The sequence below is a fragment of the Beta vulgaris genome, chromosome 3, assembly GCF_026745355.1.
Source record: "Beta vulgaris subsp. vulgaris cultivar EL10 chromosome 3, EL10.2, whole genome shotgun sequence".
NCBI classification, from domain to species: domain Eukaryota; kingdom Viridiplantae; phylum Streptophyta; class Magnoliopsida; order Caryophyllales; family Amaranthaceae; genus Beta; species Beta vulgaris.
In genome coordinates, this window is record NC_079204.1 from 5,517,843 (window position 1) to 5,531,173 (window position 13,331).

The 13,331-nt window shown below is 35.7% G+C and overlaps 1 protein-coding gene across 3 annotated transcripts; it reads left to right on the forward strand.

The window, feature by feature from the left end:
* Positions 1-1,395: 1,395 nt before the first annotated feature.
* Positions 1,396-11,780, forward strand: LOC104888327 (uncharacterized). 3 transcript variants are annotated; one of them, XM_010673262.4, is made up of 19 exons: positions 1,396-1,756; positions 1,855-2,007; positions 2,100-2,259; positions 3,099-3,408; positions 3,709-3,843; positions 3,919-4,111; positions 4,204-4,334; positions 5,269-5,481; positions 6,412-6,578; positions 6,828-6,906; positions 7,603-8,253; positions 8,372-8,733; positions 9,059-9,124; positions 9,210-9,314; positions 9,712-9,957; positions 10,119-10,187; positions 10,332-10,544; positions 10,907-11,023; positions 11,130-11,780. In XM_010673262.4, the coding sequence occupies exons 1-19, from the start codon at positions 1,657-1,659 to the stop codon at positions 11,608-11,610; spliced, it is 3,951 nt and encodes a 1,316-aa protein (XP_010671564.2). In that variant the 5' UTR covers positions 1,396-1,656; the 3' UTR covers positions 11,611-11,780. The 3 variants fall into 3 exon arrangements, with proteins under 3 accessions (XP_010671564.2, XP_048496853.1, XP_048496854.1); XM_048640896.2 differs by lacking the exon at positions 1,396-1,756 and having other exon boundaries at positions 1,874-2,007; positions 2,105-2,259; XM_048640897.2 differs by lacking the exons at positions 1,396-1,756; positions 1,855-2,007; positions 3,099-3,408 and having other exon boundaries at positions 2,143-2,259.
* The last annotated feature ends 1,551 nt before the right edge of the window (positions 11,781-13,331 follow it).

The following is a 13,331-nucleotide window of genomic DNA, read 5'->3' on the forward strand; positions in this document are numbered from 1 at the left end:
TTCCAACGCATAGATTGCTATGTTATTAGTTAGTAATCTGGTTTACTAATAGAAAATTGACCGCTTTTGTTTTTTTATGACCACATTTAATCTTCCTTAAGAATCCACCAAAATATACTCGTAGGCCCTTATAGTAGTGTTGGCATAATAATTTGGGTAAACAAAGCATTGTCTCATATAATTATCCTTTGTTCATGCGTTTGTTCTTGATACAAAGAAACCATGATTGCACATCTTAGTAGTTGCCATGGAATCCTTGCTTTGATTAGATACGTTCCGTCTAATTTTCTATAAGTACTACAGTTTACCCACTCATTATAGCTCAAACAATCAATATAAGTATGGAAAAGGACCAGTCAATGTGTCTTTTAGTTAATTAAGGAAAAAGTAGTACAAGCGGGTCTCATATTACAAGGGCATTGGAGAAAAAAATATGAAAAAAAGTTTCTCATACAAAAGAATGTAAAAGTAGATATAACTGAAAAAGATGATGTTACACGGTGGGTAGAACTTTAAAAGTAGAGGGTGATAGTTCGTATTGCACAATCATTAACAACTAGTGATTTCAAACTCAACTAGTTCTTGTCCCGGGTGATACGCCCTGTATTATTTACCAACTTGCATTTGAAGTCTTTAAAAATAAAAATAGTATCTTGTCTTTATATGATTTTTCATCTCACAAAGACCAATATGAGTATTGTAGTGTTGTTGGTTAGTGCATTAGCATATCAAATGAGAGGTCATGAGTTCGAGTCTTTAAACAAACATTTGTATCGCTTAGTGTCTCATTTGATTGTGTGGAGGAGGGGAGAGCACATGTGGGCTGTGGCAGCATGACATATGTTTGTAGTTTTAAATATATATATAGATTACACTTGATCTAGCCATAAATATCCATTATTTTAACCAGAGTAAACTATAAAATTAAAGTCCCTAGCTTTTTTTTTTTCAAATCGACAAGTCTCCATTTCGTGTGTTGCAATTTTAAAAACCCTAAACGTGGTTAGCCACAAAATTACAATTGAAACAAAAAGGAAAACATAATTAAAAGGAACCCTCAATATAAAAGCTTAACTATTACCATTATGCCATTTAACTCCTTTTAAAACTTTATTTAACACAATAACGTTAACTTTATTTTACAATGGTTAAATAATAATACGCTAAATTGTAGGGTCATTTTCAACAACGTTTTACTGAAAAGTAGGTTTATTTAACTATTTAAGTATCACTTTACAAGTATGTAAAACTTTCGAGGCTGCAATTCGATTTTTTTTGGTTTTTAGAAGACTCCAATTGTTTGTAAATTGTAAATTAGTGAAACTTTTGAGGATGGTATTCACAATTTCTTATTTTTCGAATGTGTGTATTTTGCAAGATTTCCAAAGAATAATAATTACACAAAGCGCGGGAGATTTGGAGAACAGTTCCCGCCAACACAATCCCTAAACAGCTTGAAATTCTTCACTATCCCCAATTTTTTTTTCCATCCAACAAATTTCTCCACTAAAAATCTTTTTCCCCTTTCACAAGCTGACGATCTGCTTACTTTCAATAATCAAATTCGATCTCAATTTTGCCAAGAATTAAATTATCATAGGTGATTTATACCTTTTTGAAAAACCCTAATTTTCGGTGGTCCGAAAGTAGTAATCAATGGACACTGAAGGTTTATCGATAATCTGCGCCGGGCTTGGCTCTATCGATAAAGATGAAGAGGGTAATGCTGATTACATCAAGGAAGAGTTTTGTTTAGGTAAAGAAATGATTTATGAAAAACCCTAATTTTGTTTGTAGGAGCTGATTTTTGTCATTCATTGATTTAATTGTTTGCTGAATTTCGTTTTTTGTTAGATAATTTGAAGGATTTGTTGAGGTATTTGCGCCGTGATGATCCGTCGACTAGGGATGTGTTTAAACAAGTGTGTAAATGGGATATTGTATCTAAGGATTTGATACCCATTATTGAGTATTGTCAAGATGATCATAATTTGGTCTTAAATGCAGGTATATGATTTATCTTTGATGAATAAAAGTCTGTACTTGAAATGATGTAGTAATGGAATTAAGGTTAATGATGGTGAATTTTGGGTTTGTAGTGAAGGTTTTGGTGTTTCTTACTATGCCGTTGGAGGCCATGTCAAAGGATTTCAATGAGCAGCTAGAGTACCTCTGGGGTATCAAATTTGCTATCACTCTCAGCAATGTTGTTGCTGTTATCGTCTCGTTACTCGAGAAGCCACTTGAAAATTTGGAATGGTATGTAGTAATTGGGTGCTTTATTCACAAGGTTGCTTTAATTTTGAACCTGGAAAATTTGGAATTGTATGTAGTAATTGGGTGCTTTCATTTTGAACCCATATAATGAGTATGCACACGTTAGTAGTTTCACATAAATCACTAAGAACTAAGAAGCAGTGGGAATTGCTCCTCCCGCTTTAATTGATTACAGGGTGTAAATTTAAAAGAGCTCATCAGTGGATTGATTTTCCTCCTCCTTCATGGAGTGGCCTTGGTTCATTTTTATTGTTATATTTAGACATAAGGGAGTTGTTCCGAATGGGAGAGAAGGGTATCTTGTTGATGCCCTTTGTTGTACATAGTGCTACCTAATTACCGGTACACTTTAGGTAAGTGGTCGTATACTTATAGCAGCACCTACTAGGGAGGATGTCAACTGACTTCATTATCTAGTGATGATTTGATCGTATGGGATTGTGCCATGTGCTAAAATTCTTGAGGAATATATTCATGTTTGCAACAGTTGAGGTCTACAAAGATCATCTTTGCTTTAATTAACTGGCTTGCAATGCCTTTGTTTATCTTTTTGTTGCTGTTTTGCCTCAATTAATATGTTGACATGTGCGTTTACTGGGGGTCTGTTGAAAACAGATTCTATTAAGTTTAGATTAGATAAGGGTAAGGTTGAGTAAATTGAAACCTTCCTAGACTTGAATGTGCTGGCATTTACAGTAGGCTGTTGTTCAAATTTTAAACATACAGGCTCAAAGATATGTCTTTGATTTATCTTAGGTATGTCTTTCGTTTAGTTGCCATGTGACTTGGTATTAACTTACTAATGCTTCTATGCTGAACAGTAAGGCATTTTCAGAGGATGATTGGAAACTGGTCCAATTGGTTCTGACTTTATTCCGGAATATCTTAGCTGTCCAAGACATCTCAGCACATCAAAAGGCGTTGGGTTCTGCCACTCAATATCTATCCTTGCGGGATGACTTTGTAGACCTATTGTTCAGAGAGAATGTAATGGATTTGATTATCGTCATAACTCAGCATGCTGGTGGTTCTTGTCGCTATCTTCGGCATGATAATTTGCTTCTCTTAGAAATATATCACCATATATTTATGGGTCAGGATGCAGAATCAATTGTTAAAGTCTGTATGAAGGTTGACTTCCTTGCCTCCTCTTAGGATTATGATTAGTAGTTTTGCTTGAATTTTAGAGTTCAGATGGACCAATTCATTTTTGATGTTAACTGTAGTAAAAAACAATTACCAATGACATCTGATTTTTTTTTTTTTTTTAAAGAGATACAGAAGCTTCTCAAGTTTAAGAATTGATGGTTTTAGTGCATTTAATACGCAAGTTAGGATTCTCATGTAACTACATGATTTGTTGTAGTTGATCTATTGCTGTACCATCATCCTTACAGAACTGATTTAATTGTTTTTATCTGAGTTTGCTAGGTGGATGGAGAAGCTAAACCTTGTCTTGAAAGTCTCAAAAGTATCATGCAAGAGGAGACAGAAAAGAGAAAACTAACCAGATTGCATGCTAGTCGACACTCAAAGTTTAGTGGGACCTTTACACGACTTACCTTGGTAAGGCCCTTCTGTCAAATAATGCTCCTATGTAGTGGTTCAAGCTGTCTACTAAAAGAGCCTTCTATCACATAGGATGGTTCTAAAACAACATGCAAGGGAATCCCCAGTTCCGCGAGTTGTGATAAACTGCTAAAGCCAGAGAAAGTCCATCGTGGTCCATCTAAAAGGATTGTGAAAGATTATGCACCGCTACCCACCACAAAAAGAAGCATTTTGGAGAGGCTCCATGACTTTCTCAACCAGTTTCTAACTGGGGGATACAATGGTATTGTATTGAAAAAATATTTTCATTTTTTTTATGATATTCCCATTTCTTTTCGTGTATTTGACCCGAATATTGATTGGTATACTCTTCAGTGCTGATGCAGTCAATTATCCGGGATATTGAGAAGGAGCATCATGCAATACAAACCAGTGATGTGCTTATGTTCTTTCACCTTGCCCAGTTTGTTACATCTTTTCAACATCATAAATGTCAGTTGACAAAGGTGAGACACAATTCTTTTGTGACATGTGCATGACTCGCCAAGTGTTGCATATTTTGTAGCTTCACTCTTTCCTTTCTCTCAAAAAGAATGGATGGTGAAAGCAAATTTGTGCTTCTAGATGTCCGTAAGTTGCTTACTGAACAGGTGTGCACATCAAGATAGAGAATTGATTAACATCACACCCTTTAAAGAGTGACTGAGTATTTTAGTTCATGTGTTTGAAATGGAGAAAAAAATGGATTGGGGCAGCTTTGATTGTAAATGCTGTTTAATAAATTAATGCCTTTTATCTCCTCGGAAGAAAATAAAAGTCGGTGCCTTTTATGCTATCAATTACTTGCTGCATGACTTTGGTACTTTTAGCAAATGTATAAGTTGTTGTTTGAAATGGTCAGTGATCAACATTTGATTATTTTCACATTGCTTTGATGGAATGTTTATAGTGTAGCTGCTATCAGTATGTCCTGCACTAGATTATAACTTATTAGGTTGGTGTACTTTTATATATCTCTGTTGGGTAACTCTTATTTGAAATTGCTATTAGTGAATTAGGATGTAAATATATACAACAAGCTAACTTGAACTACTTTGCGATCATCTCTGGCAAACTTAGTAATTCATGAGTAGCTATCCTATCAACTAATATGCCAATTTGCGAACTCAAACTGAAAGGAAGCACTGTGAGGTATGAGTACAAGGAGTGTCTTAACATATACTCAGTTCAGTTCATTTAATAATGTCAACCATTTGTTTTGAGAAGTCCAATTTTGCATACATGATACAGCAAACACCCTTTTTACTTGCTTGCATATGGAATGTTTATAAGTATTACCTTTCTTGAAAACAGTATTAGCTTCAGAAATGGTAGTTGCTTTATAAATTTGTAATGGACTTTTTATCAGTTTCCTTTTGTTAACCAATTTTTCTCTCACAGTCAAATGCAGATATCAAACATGAACACTCTGCCAGCGATGATGACGATGATAGCACATGGTTTAAAGGTGACATATGTGGTCCCATTGCAGCAACGATGAACGATTCAATGTTTGCATTGGTAGTAGCAAAGTGGCAATTTGCTTTCGAAGGCTTGAAGGAAACGAAGAACAATGCATTTCTTTCAGTTGCTGGATCCCTTGTAAAAACTATGGTAATGTTCTTTCTGTTTGTGTGTGTGCGCATGTGTGTGCACAGTGCATATGTGTGTGTGTGTTTGCGTTGCGTGTGTGTTATCAGCTTCTCAATTTGATTTAAACCAAAAAGGGTAAGAAAGGACTTGGTTTTCTTAGAAGATTTATGAACTCTGGAATCCTGAGGAAGGCATTTATTTGCTGATGTGTTTGTAGATACACTTAAATGTGTGGATAGTACATGTGCGTGGATTTTCTGTAATACCATAGTCTCCCTTAGAAATGGAGATGCGCCCACACACACACACGCACACACACACACAAGCCAACTTGATTTACATTTTTTTTGGTGTGCAATGTAACTTGAGTTGGATATTGAATTTTTTTTATCAAGCAGCAGATTACATTGCTCTGCTTTCTACTGGCCACTGAAAGAACTACTGTATTTGGTGCGAGAGATGTATATGTTATGTGTACACAGTGAACAGTAGTAAATTACAATATTGGGGGTGATGTGTTGTCCAAAACCATTAAACTAGGTCTCGAGTCTCGTAATCCTTCCATAACATGATCTTTATAGTTGGAGGGCTGTCTCATGAATCAACACATGTATTTAGCTTTACGTCAGCTTTCATCACTAACCTCTCCACAGCTTTCAATGGTTTATTCAACTTTTCACAATATTGCACTTACTTTAATTGCTTTTATTTCCTGTACTGTTTTAATCTTGATTTTATGTTCGTAAGTCTTAGTTTTGGAGGTGCTATAGTGCGAAATATAATGAATTGTATCATTGCTAGCTTTGCATAATCTCTATGTATAATATTATTATGAATTAATATTACGGAGAAGATGTGTTGTATAGACTATAGAATCCATCTGGTCATCATAGCTATTTAAAGATTAAGAATTGTATAACCTGTTATATATTTGTGTTGGTGCTCAAACAGATCCGGATGTTAGATTTGGTGCTCAAGGTGATGCCTGAAAAATCAAAGGAACCACAAACTGCTCGAATTATACTTTACAAATTATTCTATGATCAAACTGATCAAGGGTTGACCCAATTTCTTTTAAAGATGGTTAGATCATTTGATGCTCATAAGCAACCTAAAAGGTAACTTTCATCCTCTTGTTTTGGGGACAGTTTTTTGTATTATCTCCTTTGATGTCTTTCTTAGCCATCCACACTTTTAGGCAGTAACTTGGGGTTGGGAAATTATTTAACTCTAGTCTCCAATTTCTATTCATATTTTGTATGCTTAAATTAGGATCTACTGCTGTGTGTTATGGAATCTGTTTACAAATGGTTTTGTATCTTTATTTTACAAGGTTTGTAATTGCTTCTCTTCTATCCTTTTGTTAGTGATCTTGCAGATTTAGTGGAGATAATACATGTAGCTATAAGGCTTATGGAGAAGCTGCAAGCACATGGCACATTAAGGGTAAATAATACAACACGCCCTACTTCAAATTTGATGTTCCACTTTTTAGGTTTGCAAGTTGCATATGCTAATTTAGACAACTGATCTGCTAAACCTGGAAAGGGAGCAGCATGCACTACCTTCTTCTCAATAGAATCTAGTACACCTGTTTCCGAGACATGTATTATCAATTTACATTACCTTTATATGTTTATTATACGGATTAAACGGTCACTTGTCCGAATTGGTAAACAGCTGAACTAGAGTAAAAGGATTGTTGAACATCATGCTCTATCTCAGCTACTATGTTGTCGACACAAGTTGCACTATCGCAGACTTGCAGTCAATGAATTGCTCTTGCAGAACTGGCAGATGGTTTGCTTGAGCAGTATAGTGAAACACTTTTTTTTTGTATTGTTGTAAATTGTAATGAATTGCAGGCATGCTATTCTTTAGGTATGCTCGTATTGTCGTCACTTGATCTTACCCTCTCTCTTTCTCACCTCCTTTCTGCTCTATTATTTTCTTCATCTCTAAAGAGTTTCAAGGACATTTTTAGATATAAAAGCTTAAACCTTTTTTTTCCACCACTTCCACAAGCAGACATATATGTCATGGCTCTTGGTTATCATGGACTCTTGATCTTCATTCTGTTGTGGCCTTTTCTCTATACATTTGTTCTAATAAATAATGCTCCTATTGTTCTATGTTACTAAGGTTGCCAGGAAATCCAGGAAGGCCAGGAAGAAAAAAGATGCGAAAAATGCGGAAAACAAAACTGTTGAAGATGATGCCACAAAGCAGAATGAAATCCTGCGCTCCAGCGGTGAAGACCTGTCTCCTAAAGTTGCAAATTGTGATAAGGAATTGTCAACACAGACAGGATGTGATGAAAAAGAAGAAAATGTTAATGGTCGCCGTCAAGTTGATGAGATTGAAATGTGTATGGATGAGAGACAAGACTCAGGCAGCCTCCCTGTGGGTGATCATGAAGAATCTGATAAAATTCATGATCCACTAAGTGATAAAGAATTAAATCAAATTCCTGATCCACTAGACGATACAGAATTAAATCAAATTCATGATCCACTGGGTGATCATGGCAAATCTAGTCAAATAAATGACGACTTTGTTGTTGCTGGAGCAGATGATTGTGATTCCTCTGCAGATGAACAACCTTCTACAACAGATGAAGTTGATTTTAGGATGACGTCCTTGCTATTTTCACTGGCAAATAGTGCCATAATTAGTAACCTCTGCTGGTTACTTAAGTTTTACAAGAGCAATCCCACTACCACAAACCACTACATTTTATGCTTGTTTAGGAGGATATCAGATGATCTGGATCTTGCTCCCATGCTGTATCAGGTGATAATCACAAAAGAAATCATCAATGAATATACATAGATTTTGTTTAACAAAATATATGTATTATATTGAAATTCTATCTTATCCTTGTTTTTTATTTCTTTTTGAAAATTTGCAGCTGTCCTGCCTTGTCATATTCTATGAAATCCTAAGTGAGCAGAAGACATCCCCACGTAAAGACTATGAGAACATTGTCCAGTTTCTGACTAGTCTTGTAAGGAGAATGCTGAGAAAAATGAAGGATCAACCCCTTCTCTTTGTGGATGTTTTATTCTGGAAGACACGGAAAGAGTGCCAGTACATCAACGTTGAATCCATCCAACGTGACATTGGTAAAATGCAGAAGGAAGTTAGGAATTGGGGTCATGATGATGAAACTGGTCAACCACAAGGGAACAACGGCACTCGGAAAACTGTAGCAGAGGCACTCGGCGATGATGAATATGATGTCATTATTCCCAATCAACATTGTTTCGAGGAGTAAGATATCTATGTTAAACTTCAACTTGAATACTTTATCATCACTCTGTTTCTGTATTGCATCTGTAGTCCCTCTGATACTTGGATGGGTGATAAAAATGAAACAAGTGTTAAGAAGCCATAAGAAAAATAGAAGTGTTGAAAAGCTACAAATTTGAATGGCAGTCTCTGTTGCCAAGCCTTAAATTCTGTCTTGGTTAAGAAGGAGACTGCTTATGCCTCCCAATTCCCGGAAGATAAATTGCAAATAGAATATAATCTGATTCCTCTGTACATTGAATTTGTAAGAAATCCTTCTGTTTTGACTTACACTCTCCATCTATAGGGACGAAGACTCTGATGAAGCTGCGGGAGAGGCCCTTCCCACCAATGGTCATGAGGATAATATCATGTATAGTTTTTGGAATTATGATCATGTCAATAATGATTGTTATGCTTAATTTGCAATTTTCTTAGTGGATACTTCTCTATTGCAGCAAAGATAATACTTTGGAGGGTGATCTTCAAGGTGTCATAAAGAGGAAGAGAAGACTGGTTCTCAGTGATAAGCTGGAGGAAGAGATAAGGGGCCTTTATGAGAAGTACGTATACTTGATGGGATCTTTTGTCCTAATAATATCATAAATGAGTTTCATTTGGTTTTCCTTCCACTCATTATTCAAGTAAACTAGACCTGGTTTTGTTTTCAGTCCAAATTTAAGTGGATACCTGATTAATTCTTAATCCTGTATCACATAAATAGATGCTTCATTGCTGGCTCGTTAGTTAGTAGAGATCCTTGTACTGAAACTTGATGGACTTGATTTTAGGGTGATGATGAGCATAATGTTGTAAAAGAAAACAGAAAAAAAGTTCGGAGTGAACTTGTTATCTAAAATGCCAGTGGTAAGAAAATCATAAGCATGGTGCCCACGATTTAGTGTCGTCACTAACTCACTGTGATTGTTATTGCTGACGTATCTTTGCTTTGATTGTCAGGTATAAGGATAAGTTAAACTGTGACCAGCTCATTGCAGAAGCTCTTGATCCTGATGGAAATATTTCTTCAGCTCAAGTATCCCGCAAATGTAAAAAACTAGGACTACAACTTCCTTCAAGAAAGAGCAGCAACATGGCCCATTTATCTAATGATAATGATCAAGATAAGGAAGGCCGACTTGAAAAAGATAGCAGTCTGCAAGACTTAAATCATGCAGACGGACCCTCTGATCTGGGGAGACCAATGTAATTATAATCTATAATTTCTGATACTTGCTACTATAATTTCCTTCAAAGGAAACAATTATTGAATCTTGAGACTACTAACGATGGCTTGCAAATTTTAAAATACTTCTACTATTTAGGATGCATTTAGCTGACTCAAGTTGCTTATTGGGTCTTCTCAGGCAAGCTAGAAAGAGAGTACGTGCCATGGATGAAAATCAAGAGTTGAAGATCAGAAGTTTATTTGAGCAGTGAGTATTTCTTTTGTATATTAAAGTGATGAATATATTATATTTTGAAAAGATAAGTCTATGTATTAGTATCACGTAAAGTTAGAACTGTAAAGGGAAAAGGCGTCTGAATCTGAATAGTTCAGAGTTTTGTGTTCTGGACAGTTTTAAAGATCATAAGAGGTGCAGCCACATGATTGCAAAAGAAATGGACCCGAATGGAGCACTGACGGCAGCCCAAGTCTCTCGTAAGCTCAAGAAACTTGGCTTACAAACTTCTCGAATGAGAAGTGAAGTAAACAAGCAAAAGAAGGATGATGCTTCTACCGATGGTGAAGATGATTCAGACAATCAGACTCTGTCCTTGGTTAGGAAAAGGTGACCGTTGCTGCATTATGCTGTTCTTACTTATTGATTCTAGTTGACTAATTATTTGGCAATAAATTTCTGTGCTCCTAAGAGTTTCCAAGGATCATGATTCATGGGGACCAACAGCTTAATCTTGTCTTGAACTATTTTGGTCAGAACTCCAGTATTTTCCACTTTTTTTTTCTTTGAGGTTCAATGGTTTGCAAGAATGAAGTGCATTGAAGTATTGACTGTGGATTTCAGCAGACAAGTTGGGCTGATGGTTTCATGATTTCTCTGTTGCATTAATTCTTGTCTACCATGTAGAGTTTTTTGTTATTTTTATATCAAGTATATCTAAATGTACTCCCGATTTTCAATGATTTCCTCAGGAGCAAAAACAAAAAGGTTACTTCATCTTACAAGGACTTGGGCAGTTCAAAATATGATCAATCACCAGGGTCTACTAATTCAGATGATGATGACCTAGCACTTAGCTCAATATTAAAGTAAGTGGCTAAGTTCACTCTCTTCCCTTTCCCGTCCTTGAAAAGTTATATGTTCCTCTCTTTCCTCCTTTTCTTATCAACCTCTGTATTAAATCTCTGAATACAGGAAATCTAGAAGAGTTCAGACACAACCAGTAGACAAGAGTGCAGATGCTTCAACTGATAAGGATAATGTTGGAGAATCTGGCAGCCGAATTGCTCAAAGTCTAGAAGAAAGAGGAGAAGCTATGGATGTACATTTTGATGCTCAAAGGCCTAACAGCCCTCGTAGTAGTTCAGCACATCAAGCTGCTAGTTTTAGTGACTGGGTTAAGAGAGATAATGAGCAGAAGCATGACAAGTTGTCTGACGGTGCCTCAGATGATGGTAGCCCTGGCAGTGATCCAGAAAATGCTGCTACTCTCGACACCAGTTGGGAACAGAGAAATCTTGAACTGAATGACAATGTAGATAGTGTGCAGGATGAGTACAAATATAATGAGTTGGAAGATTCAGAGGATGAAGAGGGACCTAGTGCATCACTAGAGAGTTCCATAAAGAGAAGGAAACTAAGGATAGTGATGGATTTTGAGGATGATGATGAGTAGGACCTCTATCCAATTTATGCAACCAATGTAAATTAACAATTGATCCACACAAATTGATCCGGGAAGTAGTTGTAAATAATAGTTTTGGTTGGAGTCCCAGAAATAGTTTAATACTCTATCGGTAAATGTTTGAGTGTACCAAGTCTAATAGCATGTTTGTTCCTCAATGACATATACTTGCCAACCCTCTACCATGACATCCATGAAGGATCTTCGCAACTCAGTCTGACAAAAATATATATCTAGGTCCATTGAACAATAAAGCGCTATTTGCGACGAACCAACTCTAGTTGAGGTTTGATCAAACGTTGATCGGATCAAGTTCGACTTGCGAGCTACTCAACTTGATTAACCCCTTGACTTCGATATTATACATTCACCGATGTACAATTTTAGCCCCCACTGTATTTAGTCCTTTATTTGTAGAAAACAAAATTGAAATGTATATATTTATTGAGAAAAATCCAATGATATACTTGTTACTTGTATTACATATAAAGTTTGTTAAGACGACCCTAGAGAAGCAACAAAAGTAGACTGCAAGAAATAAAACAGGCCTAAAGTTGTTCATCGTGGTCGGAGAATTTCTTGGATAATGACTATGACATAAAGTTAATATTAGAGGCCATATGAAATGATGTGTTTTTATTTTCACTTAACAGATACGAAGAACTATATACTTCAAGGACATGAAGTATAAAAGATTTTAACTATCTTTAGTTGATAAAACATTTCATAATAGTACACATAATTGGGATTGATCCCAGTACATATCTTCAAATACAAAAAAGATCATATATTACTACACTTAGGGGGTGTTTGGTTCACTAGTTTTAGGTATGAGGTATGGGTTTCGAATGAACAAAACCCATACCTAGTGTTTGTTTAACTTATTTCTAAATTTTAAACCCATACCTCAAACCCATAAGGTATGGAGTTTAGAAACCCATGGGGGAAGGTGGGTATGGCTCATACCTTACCTCTAGGTATCAAATAAAAGAAGATTTTTCATTCCTAAATGAAACCAAATACAAGGTATTAAGTATCAAGTTCCAAACCCATACCACTTTGGTTTCATTCCTAATTCCAAACCCATACCATAATATGAACCAAACGCCCCCTTAGCACTCCAAACAATGCAACATTCCGTAGTACGAATTACACACACGAGCTCGAAGTAAATGCAATTTTTTTTTATCAAGATTTGTTTATTCCAGCTTCATTAGTAGCTCCATATATAATAGGGCCATAGCCACTTCCAAAATAGATAGAAAAAAAGGAGAGAAAATGATACTAACGCAAAGAAGACAGAACTTGCAATCTAATTACTTAGAGAATTGAAAATTTGTTACAATAATTACCTGATACTTTAGCATGACATAAAATAAACACAATTTTTTTAAAAAATATGCCATGCTAACAAGTAACAACAGCAGACTCCTGCACAGAGTAAGACAACTTTGGTCTCTAAATTTTTGTTTATTTTAAAGAGCCAAAGATGGAGAAGTGGTAATAAAATAATAAACGAGTTAAGAGTTTAGAATATGTAATAAGTAATCAAACTAGTTATTAGGTCCGGGCTATGCCCCGGGTAAGAAAAAAATTCATTTATTAATATAATACTTTATGATAATAATAATAAATACAACTTAGCCTAGTGGTTAAGACTTTATTATATGTATTTGAGGTCTCGGGCTCAAACCCTATACTAACTAAAACTC

Bases quoted from the DNA above. Each gene is read 5' to 3' on its own strand.
- LOC104888327 (XM_010673262.4), top strand. From the start codon at position 1,657: ATGGACACTGAAGGTTTATCGATAATCTGCGCCGGGCTTGGCTCTATC. The intron at 4,335-5,268 runs GTGAGACACAAT...TTTCTCTCACAG, and splicing joins ATAAATGTCAGTTGACAAAG to TCAAATGCAGATATCAAACA. The intron at 8,734-9,058 runs GTAAGATATCTA...CTCCATCTATAG, and splicing joins AATCAACATTGTTTCGAGGA to GGACGAAGACTCTGATGAAG.